This window comes from Electrophorus electricus, chromosome 26 (genome assembly GCF_041902795.1).
Source record: "Electrophorus electricus isolate QZ-2024a chromosome 26, ASM4190279v1, whole genome shotgun sequence".
Taxonomy (NCBI): Eukaryota; Metazoa; Chordata; class Actinopteri; order Gymnotiformes; family Gymnotidae; genus Electrophorus; species Electrophorus electricus.
In genome coordinates this window covers 8,446,237-8,463,603 of record NC_137522.1, presented here as the reverse complement: position 1 = coordinate 8,463,603, position 17,367 = coordinate 8,446,237, and the positions used below count along the sequence as shown (strand labels likewise).

General features: G+C 39.3%; 4 protein-coding genes across 7 annotated transcripts; 2 read left to right on the top strand and 2 right to left on the bottom strand.

The window, feature by feature from the left end:
• The first annotated feature begins 1,717 nt into the window (after positions 1-1,717).
• tmem221 (transmembrane protein 221) lies at positions 1,718-4,866 on the top strand. 2 transcript variants are annotated; one of them, XR_014120102.1, is made up of 3 exons: positions 1,718-2,190; positions 2,322-2,366; positions 2,523-2,796. XR_014120102.1 is itself a non-coding variant. In XM_027008152.3 (3 exons), exons 1-3 carry the CDS (start codon positions 2,083-2,085, stop codon positions 3,676-3,678), a joined length of 813 nt encoding a protein of 270 aa, XP_026863953.2. In that variant the 5' UTR covers positions 1,718-2,082; the 3' UTR covers positions 3,679-4,866. The 2 variants fall into 2 exon arrangements, 1 of the variants encoding a protein (XP_026863953.2); XM_027008152.3 differs by adding an exon at positions 3,236-4,866 and having other exon boundaries at positions 1,718-2,366; positions 2,523-2,608.
• On the bottom strand, positions 2,697-5,784 carry borcs8 (BLOC-1 related complex subunit 8). Of its 2 annotated transcripts, XM_027008157.3 has the most exons (6): positions 5,643-5,784; positions 5,324-5,436; positions 5,055-5,119; positions 4,860-4,967; positions 4,464-4,549; positions 2,697-3,067 (listed from the first exon to the last, which is right to left on the bottom strand). In XM_027008157.3, exons 1-5 carry the CDS (start codon positions 5,677-5,679, stop codon positions 4,486-4,488), a joined length of 387 nt encoding a protein of 128 aa, XP_026863958.1. In that variant the 5' UTR covers positions 5,680-5,784; the 3' UTR covers positions 2,697-3,067; positions 4,464-4,485. The 2 variants fall into 2 exon arrangements, with proteins under 2 accessions (XP_026863958.1, XP_026863959.1); XM_027008158.3 differs by lacking the exon at positions 4,464-4,549.
• A 159-nt stretch (positions 5,785-5,943) lies between these two features.
• rfxank (regulatory factor X-associated ankyrin-containing protein) lies at positions 5,944-7,631 on the top strand. Of its 2 annotated transcripts, XM_027008154.3 has the most exons (8): positions 5,944-6,112; positions 6,232-6,349; positions 6,539-6,604; positions 6,710-6,810; positions 6,892-7,017; positions 7,095-7,161; positions 7,262-7,342; positions 7,484-7,631. In XM_027008154.3, the coding sequence occupies exons 2-8, from the start codon at positions 6,250-6,252 to the stop codon at positions 7,525-7,527; spliced, it is 585 nt and encodes a 194-aa protein (XP_026863955.2). In that variant the 5' UTR covers positions 5,944-6,112; positions 6,232-6,249; the 3' UTR covers positions 7,528-7,631. The 2 variants fall into 2 exon arrangements, with proteins under 2 accessions (XP_026863955.2, XP_081564551.1); XM_081708425.1 differs by having other exon boundaries at positions 6,710-7,017.
• Positions 7,377-8,937, bottom strand: nr2c2ap (nuclear receptor 2C2-associated protein). The gene is made up of 5 exons (XM_027008156.3): positions 8,845-8,937; positions 8,660-8,750; positions 8,449-8,554; positions 8,244-8,311; positions 7,377-8,005 (listed from the first exon to the last, which is right to left on the bottom strand). The coding sequence occupies exons 1-5, from the start codon at positions 8,880-8,882 to the stop codon at positions 7,880-7,882; spliced, it is 429 nt and encodes a 142-aa protein (XP_026863957.2). The 5' UTR covers positions 8,883-8,937; the 3' UTR covers positions 7,377-7,879.
• Between the last annotated feature and the right edge of the window lie 8,430 nt (positions 8,938-17,367).

Sequence of the window (17,367 nt, the reverse complement as noted above, 5' to 3'; positions counted from 1 at the left end):
ATATACTTCAATATATCTGTAAAAGATACTGAAGTTAAAAATGATGAAACAGTCTCTAAGTTGATTTGTTGCTGGTGCTATTGCAGGAAACCAAAAACAAAAGTACTATTCTGAAACAATGACAACACATGCTCAGAAAGAAATGTGTAATTCTGCAAGTTTTTATTTTGTAACAATATTTCATGAAATATGATTTTTTACAAACAAAGAAATGGAAAAAAATACTTAACTAATATTTATGGTAGGTGCTAAAAGTAGAATAAGGAGAGCAATATAAAGTACATTTTGTTTCCTTTCTCGCTCATACATACACATAGTGCTTCTCTCCAGGGAGAGTCATATCATCTGATGCAAGAACAAGCAACCTCCCACCATGCTGCCAAGCGTCCCCGAGTAACAGGCCATGTTCACGCCTGCAATACACACGTCTGGATGATCCGTGACCACAGACATGTGATTGGGAAAATATGACTGATATTACTGATGGGCCAATAACTGTTGGCCTGTTGGGGCAAATAGGAGCAGTGCAGAAAGGGTTCATCACTGAACCTGTGTCATTCCTCGTGAGGAAAATTAACTTATGTACATGTACTGCAAGATTCTTCAAGTTTTAATTATGCATTAGGACAAAGTGGAAATTGCTTGTATGAGCAGCAGTCATGGAGACAGCCTAAAGGTACTGCTGACTGTGGCTTGTCATTTTGTAAGTGTTTGTTTAAAACTGAACAGAGGAAATACACTTACTCAAGGCTTCACGTCGAGTAAAGGAACCTTTGGAAAGCATTCATTAGACGTATTTTTTGTTTTCCTGAAACTTCTCACTTCTGCTTTTGACAACATCAGTGGCTTCATTTTTTCTGAGCTTGTGGTGGGCCTCCTGAACTCAGAAATAGCTTCCCTGGTCAGTGTACGTGTGTTCGAACGATTCTTCGTTGTGTATATTTTTTTTTAGCATCGGACTTATTTCACCCAGAGCAGCGCAAAAGCAGCCCTTGAGTTCTCAGCATAAAGCCGAAGAACCAAAACTCACCTGCCATCTGACACGGCAAGCTAAGGTTGAAAATAATAAGGACTTTGCTCTCAATTTCACCAAAGACCTGCTAACTTACTGGAGGTTTGCCCCTTAGCCATAAGACAATCTATAGTGAAGGAATTATGAAAAAAAAAAGAATTAAAATTCTAAACACTTTATAAAGTTTCAAAGGGTACAAAAATCATTTGTTTGTGAGTAATTCAATTTTCCAATGAAGAATACACTGTTAATCAAGAGTTTGCTATTAGGACAACCAAGAGCGTTAATTAGTGTAAACTACTGTCCCCTAAGTGGTCTGTATTCTATAGAAAGCCTACATATTGTGAAGCCTATGGATTAGTTACATCAGCACAGTATGACAGTAAGCAATAAAAAGGTATAGGTTGCACAATAAAGATTGGTATGATAAGGTAGGCGTTTCAGATCTTTAAATTCGGTTCGTTGCATTGCTTAGAAGACAATTATCACATTTTGGTCTACAGCTTCATTATAAGACGTTTTGCTTACATTTTATTTCCATTTCATTCTTATACTTCTTTTGGCGAAGACCGACTTCGAATATATATATATATATATATATATATATATATATATATATATATATATATATATATATATATATATATTTATTTATTTATTTGCACCTGCCAAGGATTCAGGAGCAGATGCCATTTTGGTCAGTGTGTTCGCGGTGTTGGAATTTTTTTACTTCTTCAGATGGAGAAGGCCTGCATTATGTGTGTCTCTATCTGAAAGGATCATTGTTGCCGGGAGATGTTCTAATCTGCGGATTTTAAAAAGGCCAACATCACATGATCGGTTTTAGCAGCAACCAACAGCACTGCGAAAGAACGCACATTCCAAAGTTGGCTGGCTTTTGCTCGCCTAAAGGAAAGAACGGACGAGTAAGCTGGCGAAGAATCTGGACCAATCACAGACAACTGCTTTTTAAACATACACCTTCACCACTTGTATTCACGGTTGCTTTGCTATAAAGCAAATAAAATCGCCAATATTTTTTGTTGAGGACATTGCATTTACGACCGAAGATGACATACAGCCACCGCTCTCTGATAGTCTTGGCTCTTTTGGGGATTTTGTCGGCAATAATGTCCGTCATGTCAGTAATTTTGATTTTTCAGCTTCAAGCGCTCCAGGCAAGTTTAAAAGAACCATCTTCCCTCGTACCGATTGAAATTTCAGCTGTTCTAAGGCCAGTTTCCACTGTCCTTTCGGCGTTGTCCCTCACGCTAAATCTGAGCTCGGTTGTTCTCTGTCTGCTGCACAGCTACTTCCCAATTGAAATATGCCGAGGAGAAGACGACTCGCAAAGGTAAACCGTTTTATCAAACACCACGACACTCCACCATTTAAACTCAATTAATATTCGCAGCATATATAATTAGCAATATGTAACGAAAGAGGAAAAAAAAGGTCTTGGATTTATGTAGCCAATAAAGTGGAGTCGACTACTTGTTTCCTTACTTAGGGCCGCCTGGTTTCTGTTGGACAACAGGGCAGTTCGCCACGTTGCTGTTGGCTTGTTTTGCTTTGGAGTTTCTGTTTACTTGGGTGGTAAGTGTCGGAAGGCCTAAAACAAGATCAAGCCAAACACGCGAAAAGCTAAAGCAGTAGAGTATTAACAGATTCAGTATCACACTAATCGAAGTAATACGTCATTTTATTTTAGCAATTCCATGTACATACAACGCTAAGTGTAATAAGTAAAAATAGCATTTTGAATTCATATCGGAATTGTAAAAGCCAGCATTTGTAATGCAACGACAAAACAGTCTTTCCAAACCACTTTAATATCTGTGAATATAATCCCTTCCTTCACATCCTGATGAAATGCCGTAACTGATGACGCAGTAAAAACATCCGCTCAGCACTGAGTGACAGTGGCATCCAGTCAGAGCTTCACCTAGTCACCCAAAGTCCATTCTGGTCCAAAGGCCAGTAACAGCACTTTATATGCCAGAATTCTGCTTCTCGCAAGCCTCCTTCATTACACCAGGATCCACAGCTCTTTTCCTACAGAAAGGCAAATAAATACATATTAAAGTTAATTAAACAAGTTACAAGTTAATTAAACAAATGAATACAAAGAGCGCAATAGTGTGTGTGTATATATATATATATATATATATATATATATATATATATATTTTTCTGTTCATCATTTTCCCTCTAAATTCACAGCCATGTCGATTTACATGCTGTTGGTGTTTGAGATTGACACGGGAATAGCCAGCATGTGTGTGCTCTCCTCTGGTGTTGTGGTGTTGCTGGTTATAGTCGCTCACTCGCTTGTCCAGGCTGCGCACACAGTCAAGCATTTCCGCAAGCAGCACATCAACACTCTCTTCAAAAACGACCCTGAGCATAGGCCTGGCATCTGCACACCAGAGTTTTCCTACCGATCCTCATCTGCGCTCAAACAGTACTCGCAGTCTATTGACACGTGTAACCAGTCCAGTGAAAGTGAGGCTCAGAGTGGGAGTGTGAGTGTACAGATGCACAAGACCCTGTCTGCTGAGTCTGGACTGCTCCAAGCACACACAAAGCCTGGGAACGGCGTCAACAACGAGATGAGAAGTGTGCTGGCTCGCAAAGTCACAGAAAAAGACTCCACGTTAGTGTAAGTGGCATTAGCATAAGTACCGGCTGGATTTCAGATGAAGGGGTTACAAAAATGGTCTTCCTTTAACGCTGTGCTTGTATCATTACTGAGGTACAGTAAACCATTATGCACAGTCAAACCCTTAAAGGTGTTAACCAAGTCTAATTGATTTAGGTGGCTTAGCCAAGGAAGGCACCATCACTGTCAACTAATTAGGACAGTTGGTCTGCAGACCTGGGACTGGAAGTACTTCTATAGAAATTATCCATCCCAACTACGGATGGTGGCCTGATTATTTATTCAAAGGCACAAAAATATGGAAGCACTAAAAAGTTGTGTGTCACTTTTCAAACTAAATGTTTTTTTTATCCTACAGTTGTAACAGTTTAAATAGATACTTGTAGTCCTACACACTGATATACTGATTTTTATATGCATATTTTCTACATTACTGGTTGTTGATTTCATCACAATTTATAAATGAGCAATTTACAAATTCATAAACATACATTAATGAGGTTTTTAATTTAAAACAGCATAAAATCTAGAATCAGCATAAAGCCGAAATTGGATATCTTAACTTTAAAAAGGCAGAGTTGAAGTTCTACAACACAATGCCTGACATTTTATTGGCAGTAGCTGTAAACAAGTCAACCAAATGAAATAATTAATTTTGTTCTGGAAAACATAATGGTAAGAAAATATATTGGGTTGATACAGCAGCCTAATTCACACAGCAAAATTACTGAACAAAATAGAATGTTTTTTAGGTGTATGTAATCAGAGTATGATTCAAGCAGCACTAACCTTAGCTATGAATTTCCATGTGTCATGATGCTGTGGAAGAGGCATGTGTTGGAGACTCACTGTAATTGGATGCAGGCTTCACACCACTAAAGCAGCGTGTATTAAACAAAAATGAAAATTAAGCAAATCTAAAATCAATAAAGCATGTAACAGAATGCGACTGTATATGATGCATGCTCTACAATCACTGGCACTTAATGGGAAAATAACAGAAATAATGAAAATAATGCCAAAACATTTTGCAAACCAAAACAACTGCAATGACTGTAATGGCTACTGATGGATGTGAGACAGCAAGTGTTAATTATGAAATATGAGCCTACTGGAACAGGGTGGGATGCAGAGAAACTTAAATTTGTTTTGCTCTTTGCAAACTGCTGAGCGTTTATGAACTACCTGCGCCCTTGAGAGGCTCCGATCTGCTCTTTCATTGTGATGGCTTGTTTTAGTAGTCCGTCAATACTTTTAAAGTAGAGGCTGCTGTTGACCATGCTTTTCACTGCGCTGCAAATACAATAAGGGCATGCTACATGACACGTTTAGATGTCTGTATGTATATATGTCTGTATTTTCAGGTCATTAAAACAATACCTGCACGCATACTCCACAGTATAAATTGCTCCCTGGCTCTGTTCCTCCCAGCTCTGCATGTCTGTCTATAGAGAAATCATCAGTAAATTGTTAAATACTTGACAACTGCGCTGTCTGACGGGTAGAGTTAGATAACATTCTATTTAAAGGTCTACAATGAAACGGTAATCCAGTAACTAGAGTTGGTTGAAGTAAACACGGAGACACATTACACACCAGGGTCAGCCACTGTATGTCAACAACTTGAAAAGTATTTCGACTGGTCCCACCTTATGCTGTACCAGCTCTGGCAGTGATCGTCTGACGTGCTCTTGCAACCGATAGAGAGCTATGGATGGTTCATTGGCCAAAACGTACATGCTCTCAGTGAATTTATCCGTTACTGCAAATAAAAAACACGTAGGTGACTGTCAATGCGCTGCATAGTTTCACAGACAGCTTGGAGCCAAAGATGAAACCAGGGCTCAGTATCCTACAGCAACATGCTAGCTAGGAAATCTGTTAACCTAACGCTAGCTAACCTAGCTCAATAAAGCAATTTGTATTACAGTGCCCATAACAAATAGATAATAAATAAAGCTACATTACCTCGTTTCACTTTCAATTGCATTTCCTGGTCGTCCATTTTACACAAAGCTCCGAAGATATATTAAAGATAGACTATATTCGCTTAAATATCTTATTTACTCCCATATAGGGGTTGCGCTATTACCCCATGTGTATGTAAAATACTGTCCGGTATATTTCATCGGTCCAACACATAGTTCCTAGGTGTCTTAAAAAGGTTTCACGGTAGGATGAAACGAAAATGGTGTGAAGAGCAGAAGACCACGATAGCTAAAGAATAATTTTCATATTTTGTATTTTAACCAAATATCACTAAAAGTACAAGAAAAAACTTAAACATCAAAATCAACGCACCTTGAAATAATTTAGTCTGTTTTAGTTTCACTTTTGTTAGCTAACGCATCAGGAAATAAAAGCAGACAAATTTGCTTTTATAAGTGACTAGTGTCCTGATATTCACTCAGTCTACGGATTAGAGTCGTGGAGTTCCGGTAAGATAACATGACTCATTAATTTTGTTTTTTTTTTTAAATTATAATTATACTTACTACAATAGATTCCAAGCTAATTAGGTGTAAAACTAGGTACTTGTTTTTTCTTGTTTAAACAGACGTAATGGTAAACCATAATGGAAAACAAAACCGATGAGGGTGCAGTCAACCACTCGACCACTCTTACAAATAAACAGCGTGGGAACGAGGTCACGGTCCGACCGGCTACTTTAGACAGTAAGTGCGTGGTACAGACATGTTTTAAAGAGCACAGTCCTTAACAGTCTGACTCAGTTTACCCTGGTATTTACATGAATTGTAACATAAGCATATATTAACGCAGGACCGATAAACTACACCATGCCTGACTTTTGTAATTGGTTAACTGTTGATTTAAATCAATTCTAACCTATTAATCTCCTTCAGATCTGTCCATTCATCAACTAGCTGCTCATGGAGACATAGCACAAGTTAAGATGCATATCACCTGCGGTAAGCAGAACTGCATCAAACACACATTCCACAGGTCATTGGCCACTAGGTAGTACTCTAGTCCAATACATGAGATCACAAACAAACCACATGGGTGTTTTGCAGATAATTCCCTATTGAACAGTCAGGATGAGCGGGGCTTCACCCCGCTTATGTGGGCTGCGGCGTTTGGAGAGATCGAAATGGCCCAGTTTCTCCTCGAGAAGGTGAAAACTGCAGCCAAGACACGCATTAATGTGGCTTCTCTCATGTGGAATGTTTCAGAAATTATGCTCTTTTTAAATCAGGGTGCTGATCCAAAGACATTTGCACGGGAGAGAGAATGCGCCTTGTCTTTAGCCAGTGCTGGCGGATTCACAGACATCGTCAATATTATTTTAAAACACGAAGTTGATGTCAATTCCTATGACTGGGTATGCAAAACAAAATGAAACATGCCACTGTAACACAATGAAGAAAACCTCAGTAACAAGATTTTCTTAAAATACAGAATGGAGGCACACCTCTTCTTTATGCAGTTCGTGGCAACCATACAAAATGTGTGGAAGCACTTTTAAGTAAGCTCTTCTATTACGGTAAAGAATAATAGTTGCTTTTTTTTTTACGGGTAATTCACATAATGCATCATGTAAAATTGTCTCTGTGTGCCCTGCTTAGGACATGGTGCAGATATTACATTTGAAGCAGACTCTGGCTATAGTCCCATAGCCCTTGCAGTTGCTCTTGGCTACAGAAAAAGCAAGTATCGCAGAAGTCTGAAAGTCACCAAATATACTGATACGAGCCTTTATACATTTTTAAATAACTCATATCTTATAGCCCATTATTACACATTTGTACAAGTCCCACCTGAGTGATATCAATATCTTTTCTCTTTAGTGCAAAAGCTGCTTGAGGATCATATTTTAAACCTGTTAAGATGATCACAGTCAGGACAACTGACCAGTCACTTTTCTTTCTTTTAAGATTTCACTTTGTGTATGCATTTACCTTTTAAATTAAACTCTTGTTACAAGTCTTATACTTATGTGATGCATTTGATTGCCATTCATAAAGTTTCATTATTAGTGAGTAGTTAATATTTTACCCCCAGTATAATATTAAGTGAAACATCAGTAGACCACATTGATATTAAAAATAAATAAATAAAAAAAATCACACAACCCCCAGAAACAAAAACCAAAAAAAAACAAAACAGCACAATCAGTCCATTAAGGGAGCTGGTTGCTGTCTGCTTGGCTTTCTGTCTCCGTTTCTTTTGATCTTCGCCACACATTACAGATCCCGTTCTCCCAGGATATCCAAAGAGTAAACGATTATTCTTCCAAAAAAGTCTGCACTGTTTTCAAATACTATCTTAAGCTTCTGCACGACGGGGCCATCCTGGGAAATGGGAAAGCTGTGGGTGAGGAATCAAGGCCATAATATAAGCATGGGAGGAGTGACAGACATGCCCTTTATGGTCATGAACCAGCAGATACCAGGCAAGTGTATTCTTTTTTCCTTAGACACTGCAAATACACTTAAAAATAATACATAAATCAATGTAATTACAAGTTACAAGCATGAGGTCAACCATGAATAGTTTGCAAATTACAGTGACACTCAAACTAGGTTGAGCAAAGGTTTAGAAGGATATCTGTAGAGAGTTGTTGTCTTCTGGATAGAAGTCTAGAATGCGTTCCAGAGCCCCTCCTTTGCTACAGCCTAGGAAAGAAAAAAACGAGAACGGGCCGATAGCGAAGACACTAGTAACGTGATTTTAAATATCTACGTGAACTGCTGACACTGGGATAACAAGGCCACGAGAGGTCTGCAGTGATACTGATTTAAAAAAAAACAACCTTCTAACGTGCAAGATCTTCCTGAGAATCCGCCTTGGAATTGCACCCTGAGCTCAGACACCCTCACTGGCGCAGGGAACTCCAGCACCACCCACTGTGATTTTCCCTGTGAATGAAAGAACAGCGCTGGGAGAAAAAAAACCCGCGAACGCTTCATTACTGTTAGTCTACATGTTAACCGGTTTTGTTAAGTTAGTTAATGCTACGTTACCTGGTCAGAATTCCAACACGTCTCCTCATTAGCATCAAACATGAATTGTTTGCCGAACTGTTTGACATCTCTGTTCAAAACAGAGCTGACCCTGTTGAGCATAGTCAAGATGAACACTTTTCATACTAACGCAATGCACTGATTAAACGTCCAAAATTCGCGAACAACAATCAAAGCTCCCCTACCTGCACTGTGTGTTATTACTTATAACAGATACAGCCATGCTTAATTTGAACTTTCAACTGCAGCCAAAATGCCGGCAAATGGGGTGTTTTTACGACATTATGGGCATCGAATCATTTTCACCAGCCATCGCTAGGTGGCGGTATCGCTCCTCTGTTCAGCGAATAAGCGCTTCGAGGGCGTTCTGGTGACTTTCAGAAATCCAGTTTACCGAGTTATCTTTGTCCAGCATACTTTATTCAGTTCCGCAGATAGTTGCCAAGTCATTCATTTTTTGCATTTAAATGAATTCATTGTGTTTGAGCCGTAAAAGTATTTATTGCAGCTACTGGAGTGTTATAGAATGACCCATGAGGTCTCCAGCATTGAGAGTAAATAACTGTTAGTGGCAGTCAGGCATTCACTAAAAATGAAAGCAAATTTATTTATTTTTAATCTGAACCATGTATAAATCGAGTGTTCACATTTTAGTTACTGTGAACACAAAACCGACCCCTGGTGTTACATATGAAACGATTTTGATGCTTCAAACTTCACGCGTCACTGCGCACTACCTGTCAAGGTCATGGGTCACGTTTTGGTGTTTTATATTGCTCAGTATACACTAACCATGCAGGTCTACCAATGCAGTACATCAAGGCCATTTTTGTGTTCTTTTGACCAGTTACAAGTCAACCTGCTGTCATAAACAGTAGGCCTATATAAATAGCTGGTTGGTCGTGGATAGTGATATCTGCAAAAGGAGTGTGAAGAGATAACTAGGCTGATTCATGATATCATTAATGCCATTCGTGATGTTCAAAAGATTTAGTCATATTGGTGCCGCAACTATTATGAGGTTTAAGCCTATGAGAATAATAAATGCGATTGTCTGTTTAGTTTGTTGTGGGTTTTGACGCTGTGTGCAGCGGTCGTTTGAAGAGCCATCCGAGGGCACATCTGCTCGCTCAGGAGCAATTAGCCGCGCGCCTCAGTTCCTCGCGCTTCCTGGCATGCCATGAGCACGTTCCTCTCTCTGAAATCTTCCGCTACAGTTTGAATGAGGTTTTTAATTAAACCATTAAGAAACAAAGCGTTTGCACAATATGGTTGGCTGCCTCCATTACAAACCGTAATCAGTTGTAATTTATTCGTTTACAACAACACGAAACGGATTTCAGTCATTATCTTCTTTTTCCTTAGCTCGCAGGTTTGGACTAGACATCCATTAGTTCTGCGCACCCAGAAGAACAGGCGGCTAATTTACTATTCAGGAGGACTGACAACAGAAAGAAATATTGACAAGATGTACCATCCCTCTGTTGTAATTGCCTGATGTGATACCATGGTGGCATCTTGGAGGGCCTTCAGCCATTCGTAATGGTAGTGATTATCTAATAAGCAGGCCAGCTTAAAAACTACCTTCTTGGGTGTCATAAAAGTATTCTTTAAGGTTTTTGAAGTACCTTTGGAGCAGGATCTTTAAAGAGATTTTAAAATTGGCCTTGTAGATCCTCCCCTTATGCCTGCATGCAGCAACCCCGTATTTTTTATGAGTGTGTGTTAAACGTCACCCTTGGGTGCTTCCACACTGCATCTCAGCAAGTGGCTGACGGGAGGATTTCAATCCTGTTGACAGGACTCCATTTTATAGGACCTTTGTGATGATGCTGTGCTGGGAGGTGCCAATCCCCCTAGCTAAGGGCTCCATGTAGTAAACGGTACATGCATCAGCAGGGTTTATGAAGTGTGACTGGTCCCACTCTGAAACACAATCCAAGCTCCAAACTCACCAAGATGGGAGTTGCTAAGAGAGACCTACTTAAGCAGAAATCTGATCAGCTTTTAACTGGAATAAACTTCAAAATGTCCAACTGTATAATTGCATGCCTATTAAGTATAAAATAAGCATATGGTATTTATTCCTTACTAATTATTTTAATAAAAGCCTGTAAGTAAATGGTTATGTCATGTTTAGCCTGCCTAAGAAATCATTTACCTGTAATAAGAAAATACATATTTGAACACACCGTATGTTAAAATGGGGGGGGGGGGGGGGTGCTTTCTGTAATAAACCGTGAGTAACAGGGATGAGAATATTTTATAGTCTCCAGAGTTGTTAGGATACCTGAATCTGAAGTGCACTCTAACTCTGCAAATTGCATTACTGCCATTATAGTAAAATAGCATCCCTAATTAGGAGAATTCAATCTCATTAGTGCTCATTTACACTGACAGAGACAGACAGGAGCTGTGTGTGTGTGTGTGTGTGTGTGTGTGTGTGTGTGTCTGTGTCTGTGTGTGTGTCTGTGTGTGTGTGTGTGTGTGTGTGTGTGTGTGTGTGTGTGTGTGTGTGTGTGTGTGTGTGTGTATGTCTGGTCCTCATGAGGAACCCTCAGGCATTTTCTAAAACAAAGTTACATCTTATGTTATATTTTATTTAAGTTACATTTATATGTGGTAATTACATGATTTATATATAAAAGTCTTCAGAAATACACAGAGATAGTAGTACAAATCTGTGTGTGTGTGTGTTCATGCTTATGTAGTGCTCTTAGGCCACGGCATTACAGTCGTCCTGCACAGACCGCACCATAAGTGGCCTTCAAGAACCTACTCCTATTCAAGCTACACTTACCTGACGAGTGTGCATGTGTGTGGGGTTTGGTGTGATGTCTGCTCTACTGCCTGCCAAAAGAATATCAAGGCTGGGTTGGTCGCATCTGTTCTAATTCAGAATGATCTAAGCCAGTTGAATTTCCACCTATAGTCACCAGTTCCACCCAATAAATTATCCAATCACGATGCAACCCTGTTAGAAACCTTTCACTTTAAATGCAGTTTTCCTGATTTTATCTCATGTAATGGGAGCTGCTATAATCTAATAGTTCCTACTCTGAGTACATGTGTGAAATCTAACAATGCAATAGTCTATATTTCTCTATTACAAATATTCCTTACGTTCATAGGTCAGAGAAACACAACAAACTCTTTGAAATTTCGATGGACATGTAAGGCTAGAGTTTGTCGTTATAATGCTACAGCACACTGCATTTATTGTTCTGTTGTACATTTGACTTGGTTGAAGTGGGTTGGTGTGACATTGTTTTAGTATTACAATGTTTTTACATTGGCATTTTCTAATGCTTTTCTTCTATCTTTCTTTCAATGTATGAGTTTATCTCAGTGTCACAGTAAAAGTGCATATTTCTCACTTCCTTGTGTAAGCCTGTCCTTAGGTATGGGAGACCTGCCTAGAAGAATTGGTCTGAGTGGGATTTAATAACATGTATTTTTGAGACCATACCCCTGAGTTAACCCAGCCATTTAAACCGCTGCTGACATTTGGGATAAAGTGGATGGATCAATGGTCCGGAAATGTCACTGGCTGGAGAACTGCACTATGAAGGGAGTAGAATGATCTGTAAGTCCATCCCATAATCTTCTCTCTCTCTCTCTCTCTCTCTTTCCTTTTCACTCTTTCTTCTTTTTCTCACCTACTTTTTTTTTTTATTTTAGAGAAGCCATTCCTTCTCACTCATTTATAAATTTAAAGAAGGCCCTATTCTCTGGACAACATTCTGATTTTGCTTTCTTCAGTACGCAGACGAACTTCCAAAGCATCTTCATTGCATTTCCATGCTGTGAGAGGTTTTATGGTGCACACTATGTATGACAGTCACTGAGTAAAGACCCAGAACATTGGAGAAAGCAATGCATATTTAACACCCCCCAAACCTACAATTTTCAAAGACTGGCCCTTAATAATTGTGCCTAATGGGGTCTCACAATAACTGAGATACATTTGCATGGCTTGACAGTGCCTTATGAAACTTGGTGTTATCCAGTTATTTCAAACATCACTGTGTTTGAGCATGACCTAAACAGATAGACTGGATTGCAGTGGATTTAGTCTTGGTAATATGAGCTGTGCAAAACTGATAGTATGGAATAGGATTAGAAGTGAAAACTAGATTCCCCTTCCTTACTTTGCTGCTTCTGTGAGGTTGAAATAGTTTCACAGCAGCGAGGATTTAGAAAGGGCATAGTGAGTTGAACAAAGTTGCTGAGTCAGCATCCTACCATATAAACGTTAACTTCATCTGTGGATCAGTAGAACTGACAGGGATATGCACAGGTGGGCTTGTTAAAAGAAACATGTGCTACAATGACTCATGTAAGACTGCTTTTCCACAAAAAGGTTTCGAGTTAAGATGAGTGTTCCAAGGCTATTCAGTGTGCCGAGCAGTACTGCTCTTATTAAGAAGTATCACTCAGTTTTTAATTTTATTTTAAATAAGTCATTGCTTTCTGTTCCAACATCTACAGGCCATAACATATCAGATATTCTTGTCTTTGCATTTAGCCTGTTTTATTTTTTTGTATTTAGCCTGTCTTATTTATTTGCATTTAAACTGTTTTATTTCTTTGTATTTAACCTGTGCATTTGCTTAACAATTTTCATTTCTGTTTAAAAAATTGTGCATGCTTGTTTGAGGACCTAAATTTGTTTATATGGAGAACAATATATGGAGACATATGAAGCAGTCCCTATAGCAACCAAGGGAAAGCTTCCCACAGCTGCTATGATACCATGTCTTTGGAAGGTTTTGATAACATTTCATACATCTCATAAATGATTATACTTACTGTCTGTGTTGCAGTGTGTGCATGTGTATGTGTTGGGGGCGGGGGCGTGGTATATATGCCTCACCACTGATTGCCATGAAAAAGCCTTGAAACAGCTCATGTTTTTATTCTGTGTCTGGTACCTAGTCTCTCAGGCAACTTCTTGCACAGTTGCCAAGTAAGCACAGTTGTCCATGGTCCGTGTAAATTAGGATGGGGTCAGGACTTCTAAATGCCATGTGTTTGAGGTTTTTTGTGACAATGAAAAATATGCCTTTCTGGGAACTATATCAGGCACAGGGAGAGGATATTGTTAAAGTGCAACGTTCTAATTAATGGCTGACTCTGGTTCTGTGGCCTTTGATATGGTGAGCTGTCTTTTCCTTCAAAGGCACAATTTAGACAAACATTGCTGAGATGCGATGCCTGTGTTTGTCTCCCATGCCAATAAGGGCCAAGTAAATCCCCTCAGGCCATGCACGCTCTTCTTCTGGAACTCTTTTGATTAGCAGGGAACCAAGCGCCACACTTGGCTAGCAAAAACATGGATGAAAGTCCCACACACTCTTAATCATCCTTTCTTGGGAACGTCAAATGCTCCAGTAATAACGTGTCTGGAAAATAAATAAATAAAGCAGCAGAGCATTGGAAAGGTAAGGTCATACTGGATTTGAATATTCTATTTCACACAGGTTTGTTGACATTATATAGCCAGGAGAGTTTTGTTATTAAAACAAAAGAAAGGAAAGGAAATATACACTAGATGACACCGATTAGACTGATGTATTCTTATCTTCAGTGGACAGTTAGTCTATTATAGTACAAGGATAGTACAGAACTGATCTTTGAAGACCACTGGGAGTGGAAGCATTGAGGCCATTTGCTTCTAGTCGAGATGCTTGGTGTCTGATATAGTCTGACCAGAAACCATGGCCTCCACCCAACCTTTAGGTCCCCTCCCTGTAGTGTCGCCTTCGTCAGTACACAAATATTTATGAATATTCATGCTAATGAAAATTTTCTTTTAGTTCTTGTTTGTTCATCTAAAACAAGAGTTCAAGGAATCAAGACCAGGTAATACATTTTCTTGTTATCAGTGCTTTGAGAATATTCCTCATGTTTTGCAGATAGACAGTATCTATTAGTGTCTGATGCTGTGTTTGGTTACAGAACTAAAACAATGTTATAAATGAAACCAAAGTAGAAAGTAGAACACTACTTTCTTGAAGTGGCATTTAAACAGTGACAAAAGACCAGACGTTTTATTTGTATTTGTTTGTGTGCCAAAAGCCCTCAAGTGAAGGCCATTCTCTAGCTTGTCTCCTACTGTTGTATGTTGTATGTTATGTTCAATGTTAGTGTATTGGGCTGAGAGGTCTTGACTGTAACATCCAATCCACAGACCACTTCTACCTCTTGTCAGCTATCTAACAGAATTAGTTACTGACTAACACTGGAGGCAGCCAAACAGGTTGGGGTTCAACCTAAGGAGGTTTCCAGCAGCCACAGAGCATCCAGGGTTATCTGAGGTCATTCACTATCGGCTTAGCCAGGTAGCTGGTGAGTATGAGGCCCAGTGGGCCCTGCTACATTCTCTCAGACTCACTATCACTGGGATGCACATTCATACTTTAAAAAAAAACTGATTAGTATAATTCATTCAAAATAATATTTTGGGTTGCAGGGTCTTTTTCGTATACACCCCTTGCAGATAACAGTTGACACTGATATGTCATTATCATAGAGAGCTTTTCTTCAGTTATGACAGATACTGTCCTCAGTGGCAATGGCTGGTAGTCAAAGGTGGTAAGGATAGAAGTTACATCATTGTGTACTACTGCTGTTGAAACCAGACCTCAGGAGATCTTCTGTTCCAAGATGCCGGTCAGTATGGTTAATAAGGTTCTAAGATTCAGTCTTCATGTTTTCTTCTTTGACATATCACTAGTTTCCTACCATGAACCCATGTAATGTTTTAGCAGTGTTTTAATACAAGCCAGCTCCAAGACCAATCTTTGATCCTGACTCAATCCAGCCCTACATACATAACACTGGACTGAGTGTTTGGTTTAAGGCCTTGGTGCACGCTGAACATGTGAATCTTCGGAGCACATTGCTGCATACTAATATCTGTCTCATTTAACTCAGAAATGAGATCAGTTTGACAAGGTTTATTATAGAGTAACAGCACAATGGAACAATCATACTCAATACTCATATCTGTAAACATTCATATTTATAGATGCCAACACCATCAAGTTTATGTCCGAGATAACGTGGTGTTTTATTTATTTAGCCAGGCTTATATTTTACCTGTGTGTTAGTGGTGAGATGACGAAAGCATTTACCAGGGTTATTTTAAGTCTGCCAAAATTTGCTTTATTCACTGTTCTTCTGACAGGAGTTAAAATAGATGAAACAATACTACTTGATAAAATTTCACACCATTGCTCTTCTGATTCTCACAGAACATTTTGGTACCTTGAGTCCAGTTAGCATTTTTTTCTAAGTGATAATGATATTCCCAGCACACTGGTGTTTTTATTTATGTAGATTTTATTTTTCAGATATATTTTAGCTTCAATCATTTTAGTTTCATGGTTCCAGAACCACAATGCTGACAGAATAAATCTCACTATGATGTTATTCTTACTCTTTTCAGTGAAAAAATGAGTTTTGCTATCAGTCCATAAAGTATTGGCTTGTAATAATGGCATTCCACCTTCTGTTTTCTAATAACAGGAAAGGGTTCTGTGGTTGCATTTTTGAGAGGTGCATGAAAACATATATTTTTAGACTAAAAAGGTTGATCGCCAGCTACAGGATACAACTAGGCTAACACAATCATCATTGGAGAACCCGCTGCCTTATCAGTACTGTGACTGGTTTTTGCCCATTTATTCGGATGCTCTGGAATCACATATCTCCCCCATCCTTAATATGCCCTAATTCCTGATGGATTTGCTTCACAACCATATAATTGCACCATTCTTAACAGCCTTATCACCTTGGTAATTATTAGTTGGAATGTTGAGTTTTATGATGTGAGAAGATATGCACCTAGATGCCTAAGAGATAAACTTTTACTTTCAGTTTGATGCTATTCAAGTGTAAAGTGTAAATTCTAGATTTAATCGAGGTCCATTTTTTTTCTGTACAATCTTGGCTGCATCTCAGCAGTGGCACCTAATTCATCCATTCAAAAATCCAATTATTACACTGACATTCTCTTCTCAAGATGACCATTTAGTTATCTCTATCATAATAAGTCAGAATATAAGACATGCTATATGGCTCGTGCTGCTGCATGTTTCTCATTTCCACTGGACAGATTTCCTCACTCCTCATCCATTATGGATCAGCCCGGCTCACACCTGAGCAGCTCTGTTTCACTCTCATTTAGATCCTCTGCTGACTCTCCTCTTTTCCCCGCACTCGATGGTCCCTCCGCAACTCTGACAAAGCCCGGCTGCCGAACACCTGGCCGCGGCATCGTTACCTCAGCTTCATGCACACCCAGCCCCCACGCCTCTTATTCTCTCTTTGCATAATTCAACCCCACCCCCCCTTCACTAGAATGGTGTGTGACCAAGAGTGGATGGGCGATTGCCTTTAAGTGCTTGTGTCAGTTGTTTCTGGGTCAGCGGACAGCGCTGAGCAGGTTGGCCTTGTGCCAGAACCCCTGTGACCCACAGTACCGGGGGCAAGCCTGCAGGGAAGGAGAGCACTGCAGAGCTCTGAGGTGTGTGGTTGCACCACAGAACCAGAATCAATGGATTAAAAGGGTTATGTGTGAATTGCACTCAAAGCAGGGAGTTCACCATTCCTACTATGAGATTCAAAAAGTTCAATAGATTCAATTATTCGATGAATAATTCACATAGTACAGTAGATATCGTATTCTAAAGTGGCATAAA

Excerpts from the sequence above, each read along its gene's own strand:
- tmem221 (XM_027008152.3), top strand. The coding sequence starts at position 2,083 with ATGACATACAGCCACCGCTCTCTGATAGTCTTGGCTCTTTTGGGGATT. Across the intron at positions 2,367-2,522 it reads GGAGAAGACGACTCGCAAAG|GGCCGCCTGGTTTCTGTTGG; the intron begins GTAAACCGTTTT and ends TTCCTTACTTAG. Across the intron at positions 2,609-3,235 it reads AGTTTCTGTTTACTTGGGTG|CCATGTCGATTTACATGCTG; the intron begins GTAAGTGTCGGA and ends CTAAATTCACAG.
- rfxank (XM_081708425.1), top strand. The coding sequence starts at position 6,250 with ATGGAAAACAAAACCGATGAGGGTGCAGTCAACCACTCGACCACTCTT. Across the intron at positions 6,350-6,538 it reads CCGACCGGCTACTTTAGACA|ATCTGTCCATTCATCAACTA; the intron begins GTAAGTGCGTGG and ends AATCTCCTTCAG. Across the intron at positions 7,162-7,261 it reads ATGTGTGGAAGCACTTTTAA|GACATGGTGCAGATATTACA; the intron begins GTAAGCTCTTCT and ends TGCCCTGCTTAG.
- borcs8 (XM_027008157.3), bottom strand. The coding sequence starts at position 5,679 with ATGGACGACCAGGAAATGCAATTGAAAGTGAAACGAG. Across the intron at positions 5,437-5,642 it reads GCAATTGAAAGTGAAACGAG|TAACGGATAAATTCACTGAG; the intron begins GTAATGTAGCTT and ends TTTTATTTGCAG. Across the intron at positions 4,550-4,859 it reads GGAGCCTCTCAAGGGCGCAG|TGGTGTGAAGCCTGCATCCA; the intron begins GTAGTTCATAAA and ends ACGCTGCTTTAG.
- nr2c2ap (XM_027008156.3), bottom strand. The coding sequence starts at position 8,882 with ATGGCTGTATCTGTTATAAGTAATAACACACAGTGCAG. Across the intron at positions 8,751-8,844 it reads AGTAATAACACACAGTGCAG|GGTCAGCTCTGTTTTGAACA; the intron begins GTAGGGGAGCTT and ends TATGCTCAACAG. Across the intron at positions 8,555-8,659 it reads CGTGTTGGAATTCTGACCAG|GGAAAATCACAGTGGGTGGT; the intron begins GTAACGTAGCAT and ends TTTCATTCACAG.